At 38.4% G+C, this 17,198-nt stretch overlaps 1 protein-coding gene across 1 annotated transcript in view; it reads right to left on the bottom strand.

Annotated features, from left to right (window-relative positions):
- LOC150079153 (glutathione S-transferase kappa 1-like) overlaps window positions 1-17,198 on the bottom strand; it is a 156,280-nt gene that overhangs the window by 33,847 nt on the left and 105,235 nt on the right. The window contains exon 6 of the mRNA XM_090382970.1: window positions 7,530-7,646. Coding sequence (XP_090239096.1) covers window positions 7,530-7,646 — 117 coding nt within the window. The remainder of the gene's footprint in view (window positions 1-7,529; window positions 7,647-17,198) is intronic.

Raw genomic sequence — 17,198 nt, 5'->3', positions numbered from 1 at the left:
ACCGGAACTTAGCTCTAGAGACTAAACATGGGTTCCACCATTTCAAGCGGCCCCGGGTGCCAAGCGTTCCGTGACCAAGTGATTTTTGTGCGTTCCAAAAAGCGTTATATCCAAAGAGCCTTTGAACAAATTATATTTCGTTCCAACTACCATTTTCTTTATTTATAAATTACTGCAGCACTTTCGCACTACAAGAAGTAGGCAAAGGCCCAGAAAGGGAAGCCACCTTTTTGTTTCTATTTCTAACAGTACTAACCAAATAACTCAACCGCTTGGTCACCTAGTGGCACTGCTCCTGCCTCCCCGTGGCAGGGCCGGAAACTTGGGAGGTAAAGCAAACCCCCAGGGCCAAAAGGAGCAAAACATGGAATATGACAACTTCCCCCCGATTAAGACTGCAAATCTGAATAATACGGATTTGCATCAACCTGATATCGACTCTACCAATCGAAAGAGACTGAAAACGGATACTCCTCGAATTGAACATCCGAGTTTTCTGATTCTCCATTCACTGACAAACCAGCCCTTAGGCAATCTATTGCCATTTCTCATTCAAAAATGTCTTGAGAACGTAGCTGGTTCCCCGAAAATGGTGAGGCGACTAAAATCTGGCGACCTACTTGTAGAGACCACAAGCTCTAAACACTCTGAGTCTCTACTTAGACTCAACTCATTTAGTGGAAATCAAGTCAAGGTGTCCCCACATGCTACACTAAACACATCCAAAGGTGTAATTTCAGAATCGGACCTAATGAATGTTTCAGAGGAGGAAATTGTTCAGGAATTGCAGGAACAGAAAGTCACACAGGCCAAAAGAATCATGATGAAAAAAGATGGCGAGCTAACTTCAACTCGAAGCATCATACTAACATTCAGCTCACCAAACCTACCTTCGTCAGTGAAAGCAGGGTATTTGCATTGTCGCATACGGCCATATATTCCAAACCCAATAAGATGTTATAAGTGTCAGAAATCTGGACACTCAAAAACAGTCTTTCGAGGTGACCCAGTATGCCCAAACTGTGGATCAAAAGAGCATACCCAAACTGATTGTAATGCCCAGTCTTCTCTTAATCCAGCCTTCCTCAAAAATTGTGAACAGTGGAAATACGAGAAAAAAATCCAGAAATATAAAATAGAAAAGAAAGTCTCGTTCCCAGAAGCACGAAAGCAACTGCAAATACAGATGCCTAGACGTACATATGCCGAAGCCTCTAAAAAATTTCATTCAGCATCCATCCAAACTGACACATCAATTCCACCAAACATCTCTATTGCTGAATGGGCTCGATCCTTGCTCTCTTCTGCACCACAATCATCAAAGCAACATATATCAAGCAGGGTTAACAACACGCCAATCACCATACCACCTGCTGTTCATGCACCCCCTGTAATATCCGTTCAAACAGAGAAACCAGATCCCGTTAGCAAACAGCCAGTTGACTCCGTCCTTATGGACACCAATGAAATCCCCAGTCAGGAAGAAACAGAAACCATTCTGGAGATCCACCCGGAAGATGAAATAGACAAGAGACCAGTTTTCTCAAAAAGAGATAAAATTAAAATTGACCGCGGCAAACAGACTTTTAAAAAACAGACAGACTCAGCTCCCTCATCTAAATCTAAACAATGAATAACGTAGTCCAGTGGAATTGCAGAGGCTTGCGTAGCAATACTGATGACATCCAGGAAATAATTAAGCGTCATAATCCAGTTGGCATCTGTTTACAGGAGACATATTTAACTCCTAAGGTATCTCTCTCGATCAAAAATTATTCTCTTTTCAGAGAAGATAGACCAGTTACAAATAAAGCTCACGGTGGGGTTGCTATTCTCATAGATTCACGAGTCCCTTACAGACATATTCCTTTGCAAACCTCTATTGAAGCGGTTGCTGCGCGAATAGCAATTGGAGTCACTATAACACTTGTTTCTATCTATCTACCGCCCACTCAACCTTGCACTATTCATGAACTTGAAGATCTAATACTGCAGTTGCCAACCCCTTTCTGTTTATTGGGCGACTTCAATGGACACCATCCATTGTGGGGCTCTCCCAATGCAGATGGACGGGGACAACTTATTGAAATGCTCATTGACAGGCAGAATTTATCCATCCTAAATACTGGTTCACCAACTTACATCCATCTCCAAACAGGAACTGTGTCCTCAATAGATCTATCTATATGCTCTCCAATCCTTTTTCCTTGTATTGAGTGGACAGCTCTGGATGATCCACTGAACAGTGACCACTATCCACTAATCTGTAAAATTCAAACTTCACACTCTGTGACTTCAGACTCTGTGACTGCATGAAATGGAAATTTTACAAGGCTGATTGGGCAAAATATACTTATCATGTATCCTTTGATAATCAGATCATTGAATCTTGTCCAATTGACATAGTCACCAGCCATATCACTAAACAAATCCTAGCAGCTGCGTCTATTGCCATTCCACAGTCACAGTCAAGCTCCCGTAAATCCATAAATTATTGATGGAATGAGGACTGTAGGAGTGCCAAAAAAGAAAAAAAAACCGAGCCTGGAATATATTCCGCAAACATCCTACTACCAATAATCTTATAAATTATAAAAAACTCAGAGCCAAGGCTCGCCATATCAGGAAGAAAGCAAAAAGAGACTCCTGGATCCGATTTGTAAATTCAGTTAATAAAAATACAGATTCTAGAATAATATGGAGAAAAATAAAACAATTAAATGGCAAATTTCCTCCTCCATCCTCCCCAATTTTCAACTGGAATGGACAGGAGCTGTGTACTCCTGCAGAAATTGCAAATGCTTTAGGCTCTGTATTCTCACAGCTGTCTGCATCAACCGCATATGACCAGTCATTTCAGAAGATTAAAGCTTCAGCTGAAAAATCTCGATTGAACTTCAAAACCAAATCGTGTCTATCATATAATCGGCCCCTTACTATGATTGAACTTCAAGAAGCTATATATACCTCAAAGAACAGTGCTGCTGGTCCAGACGGAGTGTATTATACAATGCTTAAACACTTAGATAACAAAGCATTATCCTTGCTGTTAACTTTCTACAATCGTATTTTCACTGAAATTCATTCCCCACATGCTGGCATCACTCCTATGTACTGGCAATTCCCAAAACAGGGAAAGATTACTTTATCCCTCACCACTATAGACCTATTTCTCTTACCAGCTGCTTAGGTAAAACCCTGGAAAAAATGATACACCGCCGACTGACATGGTATCTTGACTCCAAACATTTAATATCTGATAGCCAATTTGGCTTCAGGAAAAATCGATCATCCCTGGATCTCATGGTCAAAGCTGAAACGAACATCAGGAATGTGTTTATCCGAAACGAGCATCTCGTTATGGTATGCCTTGACATAGAGAAGGCCTTTGACACCACTTGGCGTTTTGGCATCTTGAAAGATCTACGTTCCCTTGACCTCAGAGGCCACTTACCATATTTCATACAAAACTTTCTTCAGCATAGAACTTTTCAAGTCCGCTATTGGCAAGTCCTCTCGCAAATCTATATACAAGAGGAAGGAGTCCCACAAGGCTCAGTTCTGAGTTCTACCTTATTTGCAATAAGAATAAATAATATAACCAAATGCATACCCGTCCCTGTAAATACATATCTCTATGCCGATGACCTGACTGTTTCCTGCAGTTCACAGAATATGAACTTCAACGAAAAAAAACTACAAATCTCTCTTAACGATATTAAATTATGGATGACACAGAATGGATACCGACTATCACATCAAAAATCCAGTGTCATTCATTTTTGTAACAAACGAAAGATGCATCCTGAACCAGAGCTTCACTTAACGAATCATCCTATATTAGTCATGAAAAGTATTTGTCTCCTGGGCCTCATTTTTGATAGAAAGCTTAATTTCTTAGAACATATCAAATATCTGCAGACTACTTGCCAGAAAAAAATGAATATACTCAGAGTTCTTTCTTCGACAACATGGGTGCAGATCGCTATACCCTGCTTCAATTGTATAGAACTCTAATTAGGTCTTGTCTTGATTATGGTGCCCCAGTTTATGACTCTGCCAGGGAAAGCGTACTTACACGCCTTGCACCTATTCAACATTCTGCCCTCAGGACTGCTACAGGAGCTTTTAGGACATCGCCAGTACAAAGCCTTTATATTGAAGCCCATGAAGTTCCACTCTGTCTCAGAAAAAAGGTGTTACTTCTGAATTATGCAGCTAAAATTCGAAGCATGCCTACCCATCCAATTTGGCCTATACTTAGTGACCCACAGTTTAAAATTTTTTATAGAAATAAACCCAGTGCAGTTCAGCCTACTGGTATCAGATTACAAGCACTATCAGAAACTTGGAATGTCCATCTCGAAAAAGTCCTCCAAGATCCAACCTGTTCAGTCGCCTCATGGGCCTATACTATACCATCCTGCGACAATTACTTCCTAAACTGGGGGAAGCATTCCCTGGCAAATATCAATATACAACAACTCCATACTGCTCACACAGAGAATTATCCTCTTTTTACAAAAATATATACCGATGGATCAAAGTCTGATAGCGCAGTAGGTGCTGCAGCAGTTTTCCCTTTTAAAACCGTCTCTCTATCACTTCCCACCGAATGCAGCAGTTATACAGCTGAGTTATTCGCCATCAAGCTTGCCCTACAAAATATTCTCCATCTGTCCATCAAAAAGAGTATAATATATACAGACTCGCAGAGTGCACTTATAACCCTACAAAACACCTCCTCACCAAAGAATCCTTTAATAAAAACTATAAGAGATACGTTGATACATACTCAGGAACGCCAGCTTGTAGTTATCTTTTGCTGGATCCCAGGCCACACTGGGATATCTGGAAATGAAAGTGCATATTATGCCGCCAAACATCCTTCTAATTCAGATTCATCATGTGCTCTCGTTCCATATGCTGACTACAAATCTAATATACAAAGAATATGTAAGGAACAATGGACACTTATATGGCAAAATAAACCAGATAATAAGCTCTTTCAAATAAAACCAGATCCACAATTATGGGCCTCTAGCTTCCAGGAAAACAGAAAGGAAGAAATAATCCTAGCCAGAGCAAGAATTGGTCACAGTCACATTACCCACCTATTTCTCCTCACAGGCAATGATCCTCCTCAGTATACACACTGCAATTCTCAACTCACAATGAAGTACATTCTTGTTGAATGCACCTTATACTCGCATGCCCGGCAACTCTCATTCAGTTTTCTTCCTAATCTTAAAGAATCTTTGAACCTCTGTCATATCATAGGTAATGATGCCAACCTCACAGAATTTTTCTCATTTATCAAACGGATAAACTTATATGATCAGTTCTGACTGTTTGCAAAACAGTCATCATGAGTATCGTCCACATCGCTGATTGGCGCAATATGGCCTGAGCAGCCCTTGCGCCAAAAATAACAATAACAACGACAACAACAACAACCATTTCAAGCCTCCAATAAGCAAAGTGGTGGTATTGCACCGATTGATGAGAGTCATCTACCACCTAGTACTGCCTGGTAACACAGAGGGGCAGCATTCCTCCATGTGGTGTGGGGCCCCACACTTGGGTGGTCACCCACCATGTACTTGTGCATGGAGGTTATGCCCAGGATTACTACTGGGCATAACCTCCATTTTACTAATTTTTTATTTATCATTTATAGTCAAATTTACTAATTTGACTATAAATGATAATGAGAGCATGATTTCTTTTGATGTATCTTTATTCACATGTCCCTATTAATTATGCAATATTTTGTGCAAAAATGGCATTGACCAGGGATGTCTCACTTGGTAATAGATCACTGCTTGGTGTTGGAGATATTTGTACCATGGTAGAATTATGTCTGGCTAGTACTACCATGTTATTTCAAGGAACTATGTATAAGCAGGTTCACGGTATGGCCATGGGTTCACCCATTAGTGCCACCGTGGCCAACTTGGCCATGGAGGAGTTGGAAAGCAGGGTTTTTAGTGGATGTTCAGTTCCTATTAGAAATTGTAAGAGATATGTTGAAGATACCTTTGTCCTGATCCAGAAGGGGAGGGAGGATGATGCCGTTTGCTGGCTCAACAGCTTCTCCCAATTTATACAATTTACCTCAGAGGTGGAAACAGGCGGTACCCTGTCGTTTTTGGATGTATTGGTCTCTAGGGTGGGTTCTAGACTTAAGATGTCAGTTTTTAAAAAACCCATGTGTAGAGGCCAATACACCCACTATAATTCAGCACAAGCTGGACAATACAAGAATAGTGTAACAAAAGCTTTATTTGACAGAGCAGGATCACACTGTACCACTTCTGAGGATAAAGAAAAAGAAATTAATCGTGTGACGGCAGAACTTAGAAAGTGCGGATACCCCATAGGATCCTGGATAGATATAGCAGAGGAGTGTTGGAACGTAGGGAGCTGTTCGTCCCGGTAGCCACCACGTACATCCCCTACTATCTGAGCTTTACTGAGCATCTGGCAAGAATTTTATGGGGTTACAAAACATGCTGTGTACAGCTTCCTGGGTGGAGACTGTGCAAAGCTGTGTCCCAGGTCAAAGACCGTACACCAAAAGATCTCAGTAGCAGAGTTGTTTATAGAATAGAATACCTGGATTGTGGGGGAAACAAAACGACGGCTCAGGGATCATCTGGCGGAACATTTAAATGCCATAAGAACCGCTGATTACAATAAGTCTGCTGTGGCCGAACATTTTTGGGAGAAGCAGCATTAAATCTCCACGGAGGACACTATTATTTTGGATCGTGCACATGGATACTGGGAGCATAAATGGCTCGAGGGTTTACAGATTGGCTCATTCAGTAAGAATACTACGGATAGAGACAGAGGTATGCGTATTCATCCTATTTTTGAAGCAATTGTATTAAGTTCGGATGAATGATTTTGTTTGCCACGTACCCGAGCCATTTCCGCTTCCGGTTCTGCCCATGTGCCGATAGAACCACATGGAGAAATACCACGTGTGGAGGTACCGTGAACCTGCTATATAAAGAGATGTTGCAGGAAGTCTTATTACTGTTGAAGAAGGGAGCTGACACTCTCGAAAGCTTCAGGTTTTTAACGGTTTTTAGCGCTTTTAATTTTTATATTTTAGCATATTTTATAGTAAATGATCTTTTATTACAGATTTTAGCATTCCATAATATACAACCATTAGTTTGCTGTAAATAATTTGCTTTTGATTTTATTTTTGTTTTTGATTTTATTTTTGATATTATTTGTAAAAAACTTTAGTTACAGTAAAATTTTATTTAATGGTCGGCGTATGAGTTTATTTATTTCCTAGACATGAATTTTCCCGACCTCAGAAGCCTCTTTCAGGATACAAGTACACCTTATATAAGTCAAAGTAAGTTTTCTAGTGAATATTAATGTGTATGGTATTTACAAGTACAGTATTAAGTATTACCTTAGCTTATCAGACCTATTACAGATGAAAATGGTTAATCTGGTATAAATATAGAAATGTTCATTGATAAGATTTAGTTTAAAAAACTTACCCCATAGTCTAATGCTTCTTGTGTATATTTCTTTAATCTCTCTTTTGTCTCTTGATCATTGAGTCTGCTAAGACAATCAGCTGCAGCAGATTCATCAATTTTAGCCACTTGTGCTGCCTACAAATTTCAAATGTAAAGAAAACATAACATTAAAGTCATTTTGCAACACAACATTATTAAGTGAATATCCTGCAAAAATCTAGGGGCAATCAAATTTAAAGGGACATTTACTCTTCAATCTGGTATTTTTCAGATTCAAGAGTGAGTGCAGTCAGATAATAGATCAATTTTAACCCTAAGTCTGTCATATGGGGTCAATGAGCCCACAGACAATATTTCAGTAAGCAGTTTGTGCTCTTCGTCTACCCTGTTTTCAAAGAAAACTGTTTTCTTTGATTTTTTCAATGAAAATTCCAGAATTATTAAAAGGGATTTAGGGCTGAAAGCCTCAGACTACAGTAAATTTATTAGAAGAACAAGTTAGTGCAAAACATCATTTTAGTTTGTAGTAAATCACCGAAGTTGGTGAAATGGCATCGTTTTTGAGATAGCAGTAACAGGCAACTCATGAAGCTGTTCACAATGTGAACAGCTTCACAAGTTGCCTGTTACTGCTATCTCAAATAAGCAACACTTCACCAGCAGAGAAGACTAATGTTACTTATTCTTGGCAGATACAGATGAGAGGCCAACAAGCTTCGAAATGGTGCCATCTGGATGGTGGTATCTGCTGAGAATAAGTAACATTAGTCTTCTCTACTTGCGAAGTGTTGCTTTATTCAAGGTAGCACAATAATAGAATCATTATTAATCATAATAGAATATCATTGTGTGTGTTCAAAATATAAGCTGCAACAAAAATGATGCCATTTCACCTACTTTGGTGATTTACTGTAAACTAAAATGATGCTTTGCATTAACTTGCTCATCTAGAAAATTTCCTGTAGTGTCTGCAGCTTTCAGCTCTAAACCCTCTTTAGTACCTTACTATTGCACACCAACATTGTGAAGTTAAACTTCATAATTGGATTGTCACTCATTGTATCATGGGGTTACCTACCTGCCCACCACAGAGAGCCCAACAGACTTCGAAACAGTGCCATCTGAGTGGTGGTGGTATCCACCAAGAATAAGTAACGTTAGTTTTCTCTACTGGTGAAGTCTTGCTTATTTGATGTAGTACAATAACAGGCAGCTTATTGTGAAGCTGTTCACAATATGAAATGCAAAAAATGTTTTCACCTACCTCATTTCAACTACTTTTGTGATTTACTACAAACTAAAATGATGCTTTATACTAACTTGTTTGTCTAGAAAATTCATGAATACAGTTAAATCTAATTATATGCATGTATTGAGTGGAATCGGCCATGTATGATTATCGACAATGAGCTGGCTTTATTGATGTACACTTTCCTCCAATTCTTTGCACCAACTTTCACCTTCCTACTGTATTGTGAAAGAATACATAGCCGATGACTCAAGCTTAACTTACATCATACACCCACTCCAGCATTTCTTGACTGTTAATTTTTGTGCTCATTTCTTACAACATAAATTATCATTATCTTATGCTATTTCTGCACTAGTATTTTCAGAACATTAAAATATCCATAAAAATTTTTAGTAAGAGAGAGAGAGAGAGAGAGAGAGAGAGCTCCTTAATGAAAACTTTGCCATGTTTTCTGATGTTAATCAAACTCCCACTATGACATGATTGGGCATTCGTTCATAATCAAATTTTATGACAAATTTTAAGACATATGACTCACACTGGAAAGAGTTTTTAATTTATTTTTTCAGTTTATTATAAATTATACCTGTATAGAGGAATAGAAGTTAATCATCTAGAGAAATCTAAAAGCCTTACTTTTTAAGCATGTTTACAAATGCACAAAGTGCCTACTGACATCTGTCTTTCCATCTGCATGTAACTCAGCTTCTAGTAGATGGATTATTTCAACTAAATTTTATATTTGGACCTTTTAGAAAGGTTTGTCAAGCCATCGTAATTAATTAAAATAAGACTAATATGCAATTTTTTATACATAAACAGAAGTATGATTTTACACTAAATTTTCTGCCTATGTTTCATTAGTTCTGGGAAGCTTTTAAAGACCAGTTACAATTCTTCAGATCTCAGCCAGAGCAATCTATATAAATGAAAGTATGTTTTGTGCATTACCCGAGAAGAAAAAGTCTGATTTGCAATAAATAATCATAATAATCGAGAAAACACAAAAGATAGCACCAAATTCAAAATGAACTGGTTTGGCACTACCATATAATTTTTTAGAATTTTTCCCACATTAAAACATAAGTAGTACGATTATTAAATTCACTTTCACTCTGAAACAACTGCCTTCACTAAAAATGTTCAGTTTTGAATACATGACACATACATGCAGACACACACAAACACACAAAGTATTTCTAAATTACACCAACAAAATTGTTTTCATACACGTGTTTTTTTTTTTTTTTTTTAACTACAATGCTTGATTTTTTTTAAATTCTATAGTATGTCTGTAAAAATTCCTCTAGATTATTTTAAATCTATCTCTCTCCGATTTAGTTTATGGTGACAATATTAATCATTATGAAATATTCAACATGCATATTCTTCTCCATATCTGTTAGAGAATATGAAAAAAAAAAAAAAAATTGTAATTTTATCTTTTTACCACTCAATTGCAAATTAAAAACTACTTTCTGCAAGTTCCTTGTATTAATTTATGATGATATATGTCATTTTGGGTATGTCATATATCTCGTGCATGGTATGCAGAAAATTTCCTGCATAATCATCAACACTTATTTTCAAATTCAGCATAAAAAGTGTAATAAGTGTGTATATAAATATTATATACATAGGATAAATGCCTTCTAATACATTTAGAATAAAGCAGCCACATATACTTGTATATACATGATTAATAGTTAATGCGCAGAATGATATTCAGTATCATATGTGTCATGGATGCTTCTATCCGTCTCCAAGTGCCAAGCGATTTTGTGATCAAGTGACTTTGTTAGTAAATTTGTGCTCTTTCTTGCAAAGCTAAATAATCGTTTCCTTATTTAAAGCAGTATACTAAGACTCAATTATATAGCCCATAGTAAAGAAAATACTATACTAGATCAAGAAGGAAAGTAACTTCTACTTCGTTTTTCTATTTTGATATAAATCTGCCAAGGTGGCACTGCTCTTGCCTCCATATGGTGGGGCTGGTAACCTGGAGGGGAAAGAGTTCTCCCGTCCAGGGTAAAGTGGAGCAAAAAGATCTCAATTCCCAGAAATCCACTAGGTTTTTAGAGAACAGAATGTAACAGTTTGTAAGCATAAGGAGCCTGATTCTGTCTCAGAAAAATGTCAAAAGGCTAACACAGACAGAATCTGTGATCCAACCTACCTCATTATCCATTCTACACAAGACCAACCTATTGGAAAACTTTCTCCTTTCCTAGTGCAAAAATGCCTAGAGAGTGCAAAGGGAACTCTGAAGATGACAGTTTATTGCCCGAGATCAGGACTTACTTGTTGAAGTTTCCACTGCTCAACAACCTGAGAAATTACAAAAGCTCAACTTTTGGTGGAACATCAGTCAATGTCTCCCCATGTGCTTCCCTGAAAACATCAAAAGGCATCTTTACTGAGTGGGACCTGATCACTCGTTCAGACAAAGAACTAAAGCAAGAATTGCAAGTGATTAAGGTGAGATGAATCACAATAACACAAGATGCATTAGTTTCCACACTGAACATGATCCTTACCTTTGATAATCCAAGACCACCAACAATGATCAATGCAGGCTCAAATGATCAATGTCAAAAACTGACACAGACAGAATCCGTGATCCAACCTTCTTCATTATCCATTCTACACAAGACCAACCTATTGGAAAACTTTCTTCTTTATATTCCAACCCCCCCCCCCCCGTCATGACATTGCTAGAAGTTTTGGCCATTTGCAAGCAATCTACAGGGGAGCAGCTACCTATGCCACACGTGGATCAACTGCCCACAACAAAACTGACTACACAGCCACAACACCCAAATGTCTTAACTGCAACACAAGAACATCCTGCCTATTCCAAGAAATGTTCCCTCTGGAAACAAAAAAAAGGATACAAAATATTCATAATATAACTTATCAGGAAACCAAAAAATCCTTATCAGTCCCAACCACAGATAAGCAAACTTATGCTCAGGCAACCATGAAAAGAATATCAATTGCCATCCAGTGAATCTCTGGCTCAATAGGCTAGATCAATATTGGTTACTGTATCAATAAACTAAGTTCCATGTAAACTCAGTAAAGCATAGTAAATACACCAATAATTATAAAACCAGCTGCTGTTCCCACAAGGATACTCGTACACCTGTATTCAATGATACAAACCAAACATCAGACAGTATGGATATTGAAGACAAATCAAATGAAAATGACAAGATTCTAGAACTATTTACCAGAGAGGAAATGAGGAAAAACCTTACTTCCCCAAAAAGGCACGACATAGAACTAAACAACAAAAACCTACATCCCCCTGGAAACAAACTGCAGATCTTTCTAAATCTCAAACAAAATAATGTGTACATTCCTGCAATGAACTAAGGGATTACTGCAGTAAGGAATTACCTACTGAAGGCTACAGACAAAGACACCACAAACCCAGCAAAGTACAGACCAATCACCTGTCTCCCAACAATGTATACAGGATCCTGACCAGCTGCGTAACTAAGAAGATATCAGACTATTTGGAGAGCCAGAACATCATAGTTGAGCAGCAAAACAGATGTAAGCAGTCAAGCAAAGGATATAAGGAGTTGTTGACTACTGATACTGCAGCCACGGGGCCAGCCTACAAGAAGCACTGCAACCTGTACATGGCCTATATTGACTACATTGACTCAGTGCAACGTAGCTGGCTGATAGAGACACTGAAGATATACAAAGTAAACCCAACAGTGATATACTTCCTAGAAGCAACCATGGCAAAATGGAGGACTACCATCAAAGTTGAGGACATCATGACCAGACCAATACCCATCAGCAGAGAAATCTTCCAGGGAGATGCCCTGAGCCCACAATGGTTCTGTCTGGCACTCAACTCAATGTCCACCATGCTTAATAACAGCAAGTAGGGTATACACTAAAAGAAGTATAAACCTGTAGACGCTCTCTCATGCACTGTACATGGATGACATCAAACTCTATAGCAACTGATAATCAACTCCAACAGCTACTCTGGATCACTGAAAAGTTCAGCAATGACATCAGGATGCAATCTGGCCTAGATAAATGCAAGACTTGTGCATTACATCAAGGACATCTAGTTGGACGAAACTACCAGCTGAAGGCTGGTGAAGAGCTTGAAGCCATGACAGGGAGAGACATACAAATATCTGGGGATTATGCAGGTCTACCTGTCAGAACACACGGAGATTAAGATCCACCTGACTGAGAAGCCTGCTGAAATCAAAGCCAAATGGTGGGCATATGGTCACAGCCATAAACACTTACAGTCCCAGTACAAGCAGCCCCTGTATAACACAGTACTTCTACAACACAGTTTCACTCTAACAAGATTGATAAATTGTGGCAATTCTTACACAACATGGTACTTGTATAACACGGTTAGAGAATTTCAGTAAACTTCGCATAACAGGGTATTTTTGACTTTTGTGTGGAGAAAATCCTGCTATTATGTTGGATGTAATTTTTCAACATTTTCACTCTTTCAATCCCCGCTGTTGACTTGCTAGTCAAAAAAAAAAACTTATTGAGAAATCCCTGTATTTTATTTTGTTGGGAAATCCCCGGGTTACGTTCTGTGCTATTGAACTTGTGGAAAAATCTATATAGATTTCAAAGTTTTATTACTATTGGATAGCACACCAGGCCATCCAAAAGATTTAAGTCATCCAAACGTTGAAGTTATGTTCCTACCGCCACTGGATTAATACAACTTCTTTCATTCAGCCATTAGATGAAGGCATTATACCTACCTTTAAAACTCATTATATCAGAAAATTGTTACAATGGATTTTGGGAAAAAATTATTCCTAATCTATTGAAGTAATGGAAACATTTTGCAATTGTGGACTGTATCAGAATCATAGCTTTATCGCTGAAAGAAGTAAAACCGTCAATATTAGGTGTGTGTGAAAAAATATATGGCCAGAGTCAGTTTATTCAGAAAATATGGTTGAACCGGCAGAAAATGGAATCAGTTGGTAGGAGGGGAAGGTTTTGATGATATGACTACTGAAGCCCTCGTATGTAGTACAGTTGATAGAATCACCCTCCTCCCCACACCGGGTTGAAAAGACCTGAGTTTGAATCCTGTCGATGATGGGAGGAATTTTTCTGGGTCTATTTCACAATGTGGCCGAGTTAGTCGGGCTTGGGTAGCATGGTTTTTTCTCCCGGAAACTTGGCTTTTTCGCCCAGAAAAACAAAATCGACCACAGAACACACACAATTTATAGACAATATACACAGAGTAATATGGCCTTAGTTGCCAACGCTCCTAAAAAAAATAAAAAAAATAAAGATATGATTACTGAAAATGTATTTCAGTAATCAGTCAAGAATTACTGGTAGAAAGAGAGGCTGGTGAAGTGGATTTGGTGAAATGGCATCGGAGGTAAAACCAGAGTACTAACCATTACACCAGGAACACGAGGTAAAACCAAATCAATTCAGAGGTTGATAGTGCAGATGAAAATTCTAAACTTCCAAATTTTACACTAAAAAGCATAGGGTAAGGCATAAAGTTAGCAAGCAATTGGAATCTTATTTTTTGAATGCAGATTCTTGAATGAAAGGAGCACAAAGTTCAAAGGAGAGCTTGAAAAATGCTTAGTTCCATACAATAAAATTCAAAGATTTATCAAGCAAAAGTAAACAAAACCAGATTCCTGATTTTTTTAAAGAGAGCAGAAGATACACAAAATCTAGAATGGTGTATTTTTGTTAGCTTTTTGGAACGTAATCCCCCTTTGGTACCTTTTTTTTAGTCTCATATAACACGGTTTTGAACAACACGGCATTTTATAGGAACCTAATAACTATGTTATACGAGGGGTACCTGTACTAACATACTCTTTCAGGTATGTAGGATTGTAGATTGGATCAACACCGAGATGGAGGAGATTGAGAACAACCAGGATAATGATGACCAATAATTGCCAACATCACCCAAAGTTGGCCATCGAGAGACTTACGAGGGTTACCTGTACTAACATACTCTTTTAGGATTGTAGATTGGGCCAACGCTGAGCGGGAGGAGATTGAGAACGACCAGGATAATGATGACCAATAATCGCCAACATCACCCGAAGTTGGCCATCGAGAAACTCACGATAGCTCACAAAGGAGGGAGGGGACTGACTGACCTCATTGAACAAGAGAAGAAGGCAATTAAGAACCTGCGGGACTGCTACCAGGAAAACACTCTCTCTCACATGATGTGAGAGAGGGTGTTTTCCTGGTGTCTACCAAGCCATAAGAAAGATAGACAAACAACACACAACACCCAACCTCAACAAGGAGACCACACTCCCACAGACAGAAGAAACAAAGACAGAAAAATGGGCAAAGAAGATACTCCATGGCCTCCATCAAGAAAACACAAATAAGATGGCTTCCAAAGCTTGGCTCATGAAAGAAACGCTCTTCCCCCAAGACTGAAGGATTCATGCTTGCCATTCAAGATCAGGTAATCAACAACAGAAACTATGGGAAATACATTGCAAAGGACTCTGGAATAACAGAAGACACGATTAGCAATACCACCTGGTCCCAGAAACAATCCAGCACATCACTGCAGGACACTGGATGATCAGGTGGCATTGATGACATGTGTCTATCATCATCATGCTGATCATGCACTATCAACATCATACTGACCATGCACTATCATCCTCATGCTGACCAAAGAAAGGTTACCATATTACCAGTATGAGCCTATGGCCATACTAGAGATCTCTACTCACAGACTATACTGGGACTGTGCCATAATAATGGAGAAGACAATCCCACAGAACAGATATAATTATCATTGACAAGAAGGAAATGGCTACCTACCTGGATGACACAGTGGTGCCCAACACCAGCAACCTCCAGACAACATACAAGATCAGGAAGGACTCAGACCTAAGACAGGTAGTCAAAGATATATGGAACAAGTAATGACCATCCTGATCATTGTGTCAACCACTAGCATGGTGCCAAAGAGCCTCCACAAGAACCTAATAGCAATATGCCTCCCAGAGAACACTTACATGATACTCCAGAAAGCCACAATTCTGAACACCTGTAGGTAGCAAGAGAGTTCCTTGACGAACAGTAATAATAATAATAGCAACTGGATACAACCAACTACCCATGCATTTGGTACCAGTACCTGTTACGGGGCAGGAAAAAACCCCATAAGGGAGAAAAAGTTTTTTTAATAATAACTGCATAAGGCTTAATTTGCTTGCATAAACAGAATTCCTAGAAATTAGTCCTTACATAAGTGCACAACCGAATATGCTGAACTCATATCAGCAGCATATGCAACATAAACAGATTTTTGACTGTTGCAAAACACGTGCCCAAATTTGCAAAATCATTACACTAACTACTTATTTAATATATACATGATTCTGTTAAACGGATTCTGCTTCGTAAAAAATTATTTGTGTATTTTTCTGTTCTTTTTTGAATTATGGATATTATGGACTTTACTAGACATAACAGGCCCCTGCCCCTCATTCAGGACCTCTGCTAACGCGGATGGGTAGTCACGCTCCCGGTCATTTAGAGGAAAGAATATGAAAGTTTCCACTCGTGGAAACTTTCATATTCTTTCCTCTAAATGACCTTTCAGCTGTTCTAAATCCCTATATTTTCAAATTCCCAAACTATTAGTGAAATAAGAGGGAGTGGGAATTTTCCTTCTATCCTGCTTCTCTTCCTTTCACCTACTCATCCATCCTGAAACCCTTTTGAAATACGGCAATGGAATGTGCCAGTGCTATATATAGTCTTAGACACATGCTTGATTCCCCTTTGAAGATGGTATAGACAAAAAGCCCCCATCAAGCTTCGGGTAATCTTCTCCCATTATACTTTCAATTATTCGCCATGCATGGATTTAGGGTAAAGGCTTGATTTTATTCCTTTGTCTTGTTGCCAGGTTCTTCCCTTTCTATAAGCAGGTCTTTGAAACAATTTCCATCTATTCTGATTAAACCTTACATGTGCAGTTATTCCTGGAAAATATCTCAAGTAAGAGATTCCCTGACTTAAAATATAACCTTAATATCCCATTTATTATATTTAGTATTCTATTTTTATTTTTGATTTGGTTAAAACCAAATCAAAAATAAAAATTTTATTTTTGATAATAGTTTAGCATCTGTCCAATTTTACGAATATTAGCATTAGCATTTAGCATTTAGCATTAGTAGAGGCATTTGATGCAAGAAAGCAAGCTTATGCAGCATCAGCCAAAAAAAAAAAAAAAAAAAAAGTAACATAAATAAATAAAAATAACCACTTCCACTTCACCCCTCTGTTCGTTCGAAATACCTGTCCAGCTGAGCCTTAAACTTATTTAGGCTATCAACTTCCACGACAAGGGATGGAAGTCTGTTCCACCCACCAACCACCCGCTG

This window comes from Mastigoproctus giganteus, chromosome 10, assembly GCF_048544385.1.
Source record: "Mastigoproctus giganteus isolate SK-2022 chromosome 10, ASM4854438v1, whole genome shotgun sequence".
Classification (NCBI taxonomy): domain Eukaryota; kingdom Metazoa; phylum Arthropoda; class Arachnida; order Uropygi; family Thelyphonidae; genus Mastigoproctus; species Mastigoproctus giganteus.
The sequence above is the reverse complement of the archived record's forward strand: the minus strand, read 5'-3'. Positions and strand labels throughout refer to the sequence as shown.